The following is an 11,700-nucleotide window of genomic DNA, read 5'->3' as shown; positions in this document are numbered from 1 at the left end:
ATGTTATACCAACAAAGGCTGTTGGCATCTTCAGGGTACATAACTGATGTAAGGCACTAAAAAGTAAAAAAACTGTTACAAACTATAATCAACCGATTCCAATTATATTAGACAAAGAACAGTGCGCGTACAATACATGCATAGAGCGTGCATGATCTCACTTGTTGTTATTTAGGAGCGTTCTATAGTTGGCACTGTAATTCAGTTCTGTGAACTAAGAGATCTAATAAGGGTCTTCCAGATCATGGACAAGATTAGTCCTTGGTTCCTGTTAAAGTTTTATAAACAGCGGGCAACTGCTGTGGCTTCTTTAAAAAGACTTGGTTAGACTATAAACTTATAGTCTAACCAAGTGGGGAAAAACTTCCAACATCTTTCTCTAAATCCAGAGTAATTTAATAATAAGGTGACCACTTTTTAGCAACTCGTATAGGTAAATATGACTTCTCCATTACTTCCACCTTAGTATTACCACCTCTGGGTCTGGCTCCCACTAACGAGACCTCAATAAAGGTCGAAACCGGTCTGGGTAGTAGCCCTTCCCTTAATGCATAGCATTATACATGTCTGCAAGGAGATGTGCTTTGCATTATTGGAGATACTAAGACAAGTGATGAGTGCTTAGTCCACCTTTACCACGAGTTGCCTCAGTCCTGAAAATACTTCAGGCGCAAACTTTGTTTGCTCACAACTGGATAAAAGGTTAAACTAAATTTATTATAGTCTAACCAAGTGGGAAAAAACTTCCAACACGATGAAATATATTTTCATTATATGGATGGAATATATTTCATGAGATAGTGGTAAGCATTCAGAAGATAAATGATTAATAAGGTTTAATATAATATTTTATGACAACTATAACAAGCTTCTAATAAGTTTCTCGACTCCATGCAGGTCCTGTGATGATGATGATAACAATAAATGTGTTTTTCTACATTCTTTTCAACTACCATAAACAAATTCTTTCAAATGATGGAACCTGTGATTAATCCTTGAATGGTTAGTTTGGCTAATGATCAATTAGTTTGCCAATGACTTCTGGCACAGTACTACTGCATATAACTGTACCTTTAGTTATAAGATCCTTCAATTATCTAACTGGCAAAGCACTTTCCTGATGTGGTTGGGTAATTAAGGGATTACTGTACTACATTGCATTATGACATTAATGAACACTCATGCTTATAACTTGCCAATATAACTCATTTGCCTAATTCACTACACAAAGATTTTGAAACACACTCTTCCAGATGAAGACAGTTACTACATTAAGTTAAAAAGGTTAAAAAAAATGGAAAATCCATTTTCCATTTTTTTAAGGTAAATTGTAAATGTGTAGGTAAATTAAAATAAAATAAACTGAGTAGTAATATCACAGTCTTTATTTTATTTCTATTGCAAGCAACCTCATACATCAGTATATCCTCAGCGATATTTTTAATTAAAGTTTAATGAAGTTTGATCACTTCCTCACTCAAATCAACAGTGAATAAATAATTACTTCATCAGAGATAACATATAAATTATATGTCAGATAACTGACATGTCCTATCTGGAAATGGTAAAATATACTTGATTGTTTAAAAAAGAATGTATACAAGTGTTTATTTTAAATCATTTGGCAAATATTTCAGGCCTACTGAAATGAATAACATAAATCAAGTTTTATTAGTGTTAGGGGTTAATGAGTACCAATTTACCCATTTATTATGTTTATGAAGGAATTGTACAAATAGAAACTAATTTTATTTCTGGTAAAGGAGGAACATCTAGTTTTGACGAGCTTCTTATTTTCCTAATCATAACAAAATGTCTTCAACGACAACAAAAATAATATTAATAAAAAAATAAAATAATAAAATAAAACTAATATACATTATATAATCTACAGATTCTGAAGCAAAACAAAAGCTATTCACTGAGAAATAAAATTTAATCTTTGTATAAAAATGGTTAGCTGATGGCATGCTAATGAAAATATCTCATAGCAACTTTATATAAAAGTGATAGCAATTATTTTTTTTATTATTTTAATTATTATTAAAAGATTGTGATAGCAATTCATTTTTATTTTTGAATAACTCACTAAAAATGAATATGTATTTGTTTCAATATTCTGAATATTATATTTATTGATAACCTATTCTACAATGCTATGGCTGTGTGAATAAAACTAACACAAATACTGAAAAAAAACTGGAATGACTAATTACCAGTATATGACTAAGACAGTAGTTTTAAATACATTGAGGTATTCAAGAGAGGTATACAGAAAGAAGCAGAAAAAAAAAGTGTGGAGATCAATTTTGTACACTATCAATAAGTTTATCTATTTTATACTGAAGGCAACTAAAAAAAAAATTATTTGGAAAACTATTTGAGTATTGTTATTAAATTAATGTCTCCTACAATTATACTTGCATGTTAATTTTAGTTGTTTTGCTCGTTGGAACAATGTTTAGTTCCACATAACAATTCAATCTAAGCCTGCTATAAAACATTTCATAAATTATATTAATTTTAGGAAAAATACTTTGGGAGGTCCCGCTATTTGCTATATCTGGATGCATAATTATCTAATACATATTAGACACACTTCTCATATTATATCAGCGTATCAATATAAAAGTGAAAACTTTGAATTATGCCAAACATAACATTATTAATCTATATAAAATTTATGCATCTCTCTTGAAACTTCATTAACAAAATAACTACACATTTCAATTAAGATAATATACCATGTGTGCTAAATATATACAAGTTTCTTTGGTATAAGGCACAACAAGTGTATTATACCTATTTCCATAAGTCCAGTTTTTGAATATCAAACAGATCACTTATTAAACAACTGCATTATATTAAAAAATAAAATAAAATTGCAGAATTAACCTTGAAAAGAATATTTCTTTGCATAAAATATAAATCAACTATTTTTAAAGAATTTTACATATGATGAATATTATTAAAAACTTTAAGCAGTTTCATAAACTAAAGAATCCAATATCAAAATACACACCTAAACATTGTTTTGATAGCATCATTGTTACAAAGGTATTTTTACTAGAATGCTGAAAAACATTTCTTAGCATTTTTAGACTTAATTATTAACAACTTCCAGATTTTTTAAAAATAAATAATAATTTGAAGTAACACTATAAGTTATATAATTTTATATAACTCTTTAACATGAAGTAGTAAATGTGTGATGACATTACATCTATTTTCTTATTGCATGTTTTCTTATGTAGATCTTTCAGATTAATTAAAGAAAATAGCAAAATAATTTTGCCAAACTCAAATATTTAGCCAAGGCTTACCAGATATATAATATAAGATTATGTACTGCTAAATTATAGTTCTTCAAGTGAATTTAATTTAAACTTTTTTTTTTCCCGTAACTGATTTTATATATATTAGATTCAAATTTATGCTTTTAAAACTAGCAATAAGTGAATTATAACTTTGAAATTTTAAATAATTCAATAATCAAAATATAATTCGGTATTTCATAATCAAATCAATATACATATTATTTTTCCACTTTAATTATGGATAATTCTGTACAAGAATGTTTACTAATACTTTAGACTTGTCTGAATACAGTTATTTTTATTACTGAAAAATAGCATTATGCAACAGAAAGCAGCCTTAAAAAAAATAATAAAATAAATAAAAGCATGCTTATTTTATACCTTCACATTTTAAAATAATTGGTGATGAACATATAATTTATACAGGAGCAGTAATAAACAGCTGTACAGGGTTCAAGTTAACAGTCCACTGGGATTTAATCTCGATTTCTCTCAATGAAAAGAATATAAGTACAATTCACAACAGGAATTATATAATGCACTTTTTCATATCAGTGATTATGTATAGAAAATTACACACATGTGCTAGACTAGAAAAATATTACTGTAAATGTTAATTGTAAGAAGACAACCTGCACTGGGATAACTTTGCATTTAATTTCACTTCACTTCAATGCAATTTCACTTTAAGATGACTAATTAGAAAAATAATGACAGCTAGTATTTTGTTGATTCTTTCAGGTTGCCTCTGGTCTAGTATTTTGTTGATTCTTTCAGGTTGTCTCTAATGATTCATGATGGATTCTATGCCTATATATGTTGCATTTTTAAATAATTTTTTTAAATTATTTTTAAATCCAAGAAAAGTATCCTGTCACAATGCAAATTTTTAAAGTGCTATATAAAGGCTTCTTAAACTGGCTGTTAAAGAGACAAAAGTTGTTTTCTTCCATCTTCAGAAGTGAAGAATACAACCTCTTTGGATGCTAGATAAATATTAATAGATATCCAAATTTAAAAACATATACTTACACAATTGTTTTTTTACACGCAATGAACAATTTCTTCTTATTGTACACAAACCGTTTTGTGCACTGCATGTGCTTTTTAGTACATTGTTTTATTGTGAAGTATGCCTAGCCCTCATTTGTACTCTTAAATTTGATTCACAGCAAATAGCTTAACACACACAAACACACACACACACACTGAAATGTTGCCCAATTTTATTTTAAATGATTATCACAGAGCATAAGTCACTACAACAGAAATAAACAGATTAAAAAAAAACAACTATTTTATTTTCTACTTCAACTCCTTATTACAATTAACATCATTTGAATAAAATAATAACTTCTGTAAGATTGCACATTTAAATGTAAAAATTTTTTCTGCAGATCGTTCGAATATCACAGAATGCATGAGCAAATATAGACTTCACTTGTCTAATCTAAAATCTATTTTTCTTTATTGATAAATTATTTCTTCCACACAATAGTAAAAAGGCAACGGTGCAGCACCAGTTTCATAAAATAATTATTGGATGGATTATTTACTCCCCTGATGGAGCAGTCTGGAACAAGGCAGGCTGTTTATATGGGAGAAAACAGCACTGGGTCATTAAATATAAACAATGTATGGATTGCCGATGTTCTCATACTGGAAGTACCTATAAATCAAAAATTATGAGTGAGAGTGAGCTTGAAGAGTGACAGGATAGAAGACAGTGACTGGAGAAGTAAGTAATTACATAAAAACGACTAGATAAAACAACTGCATTCATTCAAATGTACATAATATTAACAATCTTTGTGATCTGTATATAGAGTTTTGTCATTTGCAAATGCTTTTAATAAACTATACACTATTTAATTATAAATAAGAGTCTGTAATATGAAGAATGATAAAGGCTACTGCTCTAATATATTAAGAAAATAAGATGTTTAATAATGGAGATTGCTGAAGTCCACAGTTGTGCTTATGAATTCAATACAGAGCAAAAACAGTTTACTTAACCAAAAAGCTTAAAATTTTTCAATGAGTTAGTTGATATCGAAATTATATTAACCACATGTGTAAATTAAATATGAAAAACTTGCATGTAACTAATAATAAATGTGTTAATCAAAGTGTCCCCTTGATTAACTAATAAAGGGATAGCCTGGGGATGCATAATGATAAACATATTTCTATTCATTCACTTTTTTAACAAGATTTTTTCCTGTCTGTTCAAAATTTAGAATAATAATTAAAAAAAAATAAAAAAAAAACTCATTTCATTGCTCTAAGTAGGCTAATACAAAATTTGCAAAATATATATATTTTTTGTTTCGCAAATGATATTTTATTATTATTATTTCGGGCGACTCTAGGGAGTCCTTAGACTCATCGAGGGAGGCCCTAAACATCACGTCCACACAACCATATGACATTCTCACTGTATCTATCATACCTTGCCTTGAACTCGCTCACCGTCATAGCACCCACAACAGGCTCTGGCAGCTTATTCCACTCATTTACCACTCTAAAAGTAAAGAACCCAGCTCTGACACTCTTCCTAACCACACTCTTGCCCAGCTTCCATAGGTGTCCCCTAGTTCTCCCACCACCAGTCCTGATCTCAAAAATATCCTCTGAATTAATCTAATAGAAACCCTTTAGCAATTTGAATGTCTCAATCATATCTCCCCTTTTCCGCCTATCAACTAGTTTCTGCAACCCACAAATCTTCAACCTGTTCTCATACGGTTCATTCCATAGACCTGCTATCATCTTAGTCACTCGCCTCTGGATCCTCTCCACTTCCTCCCCATCAAGAAGGAACCGAGGTGACCAAATCTGGGCATAGTAGTCGAGATGAGGTCTTATCAAGGCTCGGTACAACCAATAACTTGCTTGTCTCTGCTCGTCAAGGTATTTTTCAACAACCAAGTGAGTTGATGAGCTGATTTAACTACTTTTGCAATGTGCCTCCTAAACTTCATCTCCCTATCCACCAACACTCTCAAGTCCCTGGCCTCCTCAATCTCCCAGAGTACAGTTCCACCAATGTGGTATACTGCTGCTAATCTTTTCACTCCAAAATGTATAACCTTACATTTTGTCATATTAAATTGACATCCATTCTCCTTAGCCCAGAACTCCAATCTATCCAAGTCATCCTGCAAGATTTTGACATCTTCTGCATTCACTATCGCCCTACCCAACCTTGCATCATCAGCGAACAAATGAACTGTTCCACTTAGATCCTTCCCTATATCATTAATGAACAGATTAAACAGCAGTGGTCCAAGAACAGAACCCTGCAGCACACCACTAGTCACAGGCCGTCTTTTGGACTCTACTCCTGAATAAACTACTCTTTGATATCTCTCCATTAACCACCCACCTATCCATCTCACCAACCCTATATCCATTCCCATATGTTGTAGTTTACGGATTAGAATTCCATGTGGTATCCTGTCAAACGCCTTTGCCAGGTCCAGCAGTATCACTGTAAACCCATTACCCTTATCCAGTTCAGCCGTCACCTTGTTATAAAACATGAGCAAGTTACTGAGGCATGATCTACCCTTCACAAAGCCATGTTCCCCTGTACAGTATCTCATTTTCATCAATCCATTCCTGTATTTTTCCCTTGACTACTTTTTCCAAGACCTTGACAACGACTCCTGATATGTTGATCTGTCGGTAATTTGCAACCGTAGTCTTGGATCCTCCTTTATGCAGTGAAACTATTTTCCCCTCTTTCCACACTTTCGGGACTAAACCAGACCTGAGACTCAGATTAAACAACATGGTCAAGGGCACTGATAATTCCCTAGCCGCTTCACGCAAGACCAGTGCCGGTATACCATCCAATCCCACAGATGTATTCACATTAAGGTTCTGTAATAGACTATTCACCTCCACTTCATTCATCACAATTCCTGTATAAACTAATGGTTCCTTCATTTATTTCAATGTCATCACCTGGATGATATACTTTTGCAAAGTGCTCGCTCAGTAACTCCACTATATCGACTGATTCAGTGACCTCTTTACCATTGTCATTCCTTAAAATCATTTTGCCGTGTACAGTTTTTTCTTGCTTGCAGCATATTGAAAGAACTGTTTGGGATTCTCTTTAGCTTGCATAGCTAGTTTCCTTTCATAATCCGCTTTTGCTTTTTTTACCACACTCGTTACCCTTCTGGCCTGCACTTTATACCGTTTGTGTGCCTGAGGTCACCCCTTTCTTTAAATTCCCTCCACAGTTGTTTCTTTTTTTGCAGCTCAAGCTTAATGGTGTTATTCATCCATTTAACCCCTACTTGTTTTACTATTTGGACCCTAGGTATACAATCAGCCATAACCTCCTGTAAATGCTCCTTGACCACTTCCCATGCTCTATCGACGTCCAGCCCTTGCAGTTGTACATGCCATGGCACTGATCCAAGCAATCTCCTAAGCTTGTCATACTTGCCAGCACGGTAATTCCACATATACCCTGTCTTAATCGAAAATTCCACACCTTTAGCCACCTCCCAGGTCAAGACCTTATGATCACTCTAACCAATAGGTGGCAATATGGTCATATTCATTACAGTCAAATTCTGAGATGCTATTACCAGGTCAAGCACTTTCACACCCCTAGTATTTTCAATTATATGCTGTCTCAGATAGTTATCCCATAATAATTGAATAAAATCCATTTCCTTCCTCACATGTGTCCTCTCCTCCTTCCAATCAATGTTACCATAGTTGAAATCCCCCATAATAATTACCCTCCTTCCACTCATTTCATCAATTTGTTAATGCATACTATCTCCACCATCTATTCCATCACCCAACTGTATATTTTATTCTGCCAGTCTCCATATCACACCAAATAGCCTCAAATGAGCTCCTTTCACTATCCTGTGATACAACTTCAATTTTCCTTGGCTGCAGTTCATCAGCTATCATCAATAACACCCCTACCCCCATTTTATTCTCTCTGTCCCTCTTAAACACACTATAACCTACACATTCTATCCCACTAACTATATCATCTTCCGTCAGCCATGTTTCACTAATGCCAATAACCTGTGGCCAGGAAGAGCCAATCAAAGCCAAAAATTCTTCCTTCTTGTTCCTAATACTCCTTGCATTAGTATACATGAAATGCAGTGATCCCTTTGTCCCACCCCTATCTTGATGCATAATTCTAAATGTCCCATTCCCATTTTTTGTCTTTAGTGCTGGCTCGGGTACATTATATACATTCTTACGCTCAACTGTCTCACTGATGTCCGCATATCCACTCCCCCCCCTTCTTGGTAGTTCTAGTTTCTGTGGTTCTGCACATCCATTTTCACTTCATTCAGCAACACTTTTTCCAGTCTCCGCACACCAAGTTCATTCAAATGCAGGCCATCCATCTTGTATAAGTAATTTTGCCCATCGAACTTTCATTCCACATGTCCATGAATTCCACACACCATATTTAGACCATTCACAGTGAACATTAGAAAATATGTGTTACAAATCAAAAATAACTGCTTCCATAAAAGAATCAATACTTAAATTTTAATAGCGCCAGATTTATTGTGTATACTTAATATGACTTGTAATATGATTTACAAGTCATATTAAGTGATATTAATATCTACAGGAACAAACTAACATATTTTATTGGATATTTTCTTAATTTTTTTGCCAGTCTAAATGTTTGTTTTGTGGCTACTGTTGCAACTGAAGGAATAAGTAGCTACATTCATAATAAGCTGAAACTCGTTATCAGCAACATTAAAAAAAAAAAGTGAGAATTAGAAATGTTCCCACTGAGTGTTCCACATAAGTATGCAAACATACTTGCGAAGAAGCTAAGAAAAATTGTGGAACAGAAACTTGGAGAAGAACAAAATGGATTCAGTCCAAATGGGATGTTGTCAGGATGATAAACCCCTATTGGAAAAGATATGACAAAGTGACAAGAGAAAAGCATTTAAAATGCTAAAATTGTGTAGGTGTAAATGGGGCATGTATATAATATATATTTAAATTACGAGTCAGCAGTTGTTTGATGTAAAATCGAGTATAAGACAAGCTCACCATCTCCATTTCATCATCTATATGGATTTTAAGGAAAGTAGTATTATACCTGATATCAAAATTGGATACAATCAATTTAGCCCTTTACTTTATGCATGATATTATAGTCTTATGTAAGTCTCCAGTACTGTCTTCAGGACTAACAATACTGAATAACTGTTGCAAAAGATTTGGCATAAAAATCAGCAAAAACAAAACAATGAAACACCAAGATGAAAAAAAAATTATTTATTTATTGAACTTATTAATATTTAACTAGTTTTTAACTCTGCATCACCAGAGCAAAAATTTTAACTGTGACAAGCACCACTAAAACTGAGTTCAGGAACCATCGTAACATCTTTTTAGCTAATGGCTAGCCCGTGTAAAATACATAAAATAATAAATGTATCCCTCATGACTCCTACAACCAACACACAGAATCACTACAAAACTATTCTCATCCATATATTAAGGTCACATCAGAAAATATAGCTGAATTTCTCTCCAAATATGATTTCATGCCACTTTTAGACCATGCGATCATCTTTATTGGAAGATGGAACTAGCAGTCCATACTCTGGATACTCCATCACGTAGAATTAAACGGAAGAAGACATCAGTTTTACACAGAAGTTATGATAGGTCTGAAAGACTATTTTTAAAATCATCATCTGCCATGAAGTGCTTCCCCAACCTCAAGTATGGCTGCATTAATTTGCCAAAGATCTGTGAGACAATCATTTTTGGGACTAAATAGCCTAACTTCCCCAAATTAACCTTACTGTTAACCAGCCCATAGAGGGCACATTGTTAGGACATTAGTTCTGTCAATTATAAATTGAATTGTTTCTAATGTTAGTGTAGTGCTTGTCACAGTTATAACTTCTTCTCTGATGATGCTGGGTAGAAAATAAGAGAAATATTAGTAAGCTCAATAAATTCATTTCTTCATCTCTTGGTGTTGTTTATACCATGAAGCACTAATATGAATAATCAACACCCACATTCTCAATGAAGAATATATAAAATAGGCAAATAATTTCAGCTATTCAAACACAATATTTAGAATATAGCAAATTAAGTACAGAAATAGTGAGAACAGTAAGACATGGCTATCAGAAGCAATGGTACTAACTGGTATAGAGTTCAAAGAGTACAGTATATTTGGGAAGGATAGACAGGACAGGATAGGAGAGGAGGGAGCGTGATCCTAATGATATTAAATATAACGTGAATAGTTCTCAACTCAACATGAATCCAGCTGAGTTGAGACCTATGATTGCAATAATAATTTGTCATGTGACAGTGAGTTTGAAGCCATCTGTTGTGAGGTGGAGTCTAACAATATTAAATACACAGTGGGGTGATCATTTTAGAAATTATAGACTTTACAACCATGCTATAAATAACTATTTTAATTTCCTGACATTTCAACTTTAATATTATGGTCATTATCTGGAGTATATACAAATATACAAGGACAAGCTGAGTTACATTTCACACAGCAAGCTAAAGAAACAATGATTTGATCACCGGTTATTCTACTGGCATGACCTCTAGTGAAAGAAAAAAAATACAGATAAAATTAAAAATTAATTATTTAGAAACTACATCAAAGCTAAATTCTATTTAGCTTTGAAGACCTTAATATGAAGGTCAAAATATCGGGAAATTAAAATAGTTATTTATAACACGGTTGTAAAGTCCATAATTTCTAAAATGAATGCTGATCACCATGCAACACCAAAAGAAAGAATTCTGATACTTCATGGAGATTCGACTGACAAGCGATGCAATCAATACGGTAAGTTGAAGATTCATGTTTCTGGTTTGATCAATCGACTAGCATTTTTAAATGCCAGTCGATTGATCAAACTGTATTGCTGTCCCTACAGCAGGGTTTCTAAAACTGTGTTCTGTGGAAGGTGAATAGGTGACCTGCGAGAAGTTCTGGAATTTAATATATATATATATAATAAATTTAGTTTAATCCTTTATCCAAGTGTGAGCAAACAAAGTTTGCACCTGAAAATATCTTCAGGACTGAATATGGTGTTGTACTACCTTACTGGGGTAAGGTAGTACAACACCAGGCAACTCGTAGCAAAGGTGGAACAAGCTAACAACACTCCTATTCCAGTATCTCCCATAATGCAAAACACATCTCCTTGCGGATATGTATAATGTTAGGCATTAAGGGATTGGCCACTACCCAGACTAATTTCGACCTTTATTGAGGTCTCTTCAGTGGGAGCCAGGCCCAGAGGTGGAGATACCCGGCAGAAGCATTAGGAAGGTCATCTTTACCTATAGGAATTGCCAAAAG

The 11,700-nt window shown here is 33.2% G+C and overlaps 1 protein-coding gene across 8 annotated transcripts in view; it reads right to left on the bottom strand.

Moving 5' to 3' along the window:
- Nucleotides 1-1,367: 1,367 nt before the first annotated feature.
- Nucleotides 1,368-11,700, bottom strand: part of LOC150096550 (serine/threonine-protein phosphatase 4 regulatory subunit 1-like) — a 536,793-nt gene continuing 526,460 nt past the window's right edge. For all 8 annotated transcript variants that reach the window (XM_090408176.1, XM_090408177.1, XM_090408173.1 and 5 more), the window contains one exon: nucleotides 1,368-4,986. In XM_090408176.1, coding sequence (XP_090264302.1) covers nucleotides 4,972-4,986 — 15 coding nt within the window. In that variant the 3' untranslated portion in view covers nucleotides 1,368-4,971. The remainder of the gene's footprint in view (nucleotides 4,987-11,700) is intronic.

The sequence above is a fragment of the Typopeltis vanoorti genome, chromosome 18 (genome assembly GCF_054136105.1).
Source record: "Typopeltis vanoorti isolate ZY-2024b chromosome 18, IOZ_Tvanoo_1.0, whole genome shotgun sequence".
Taxonomy (NCBI): domain Eukaryota; kingdom Metazoa; phylum Arthropoda; class Arachnida; order Uropygi; family Thelyphonidae; genus Typopeltis; species Typopeltis vanoorti.
This window is presented reverse-complemented; position numbering and strand designations above follow the sequence as displayed.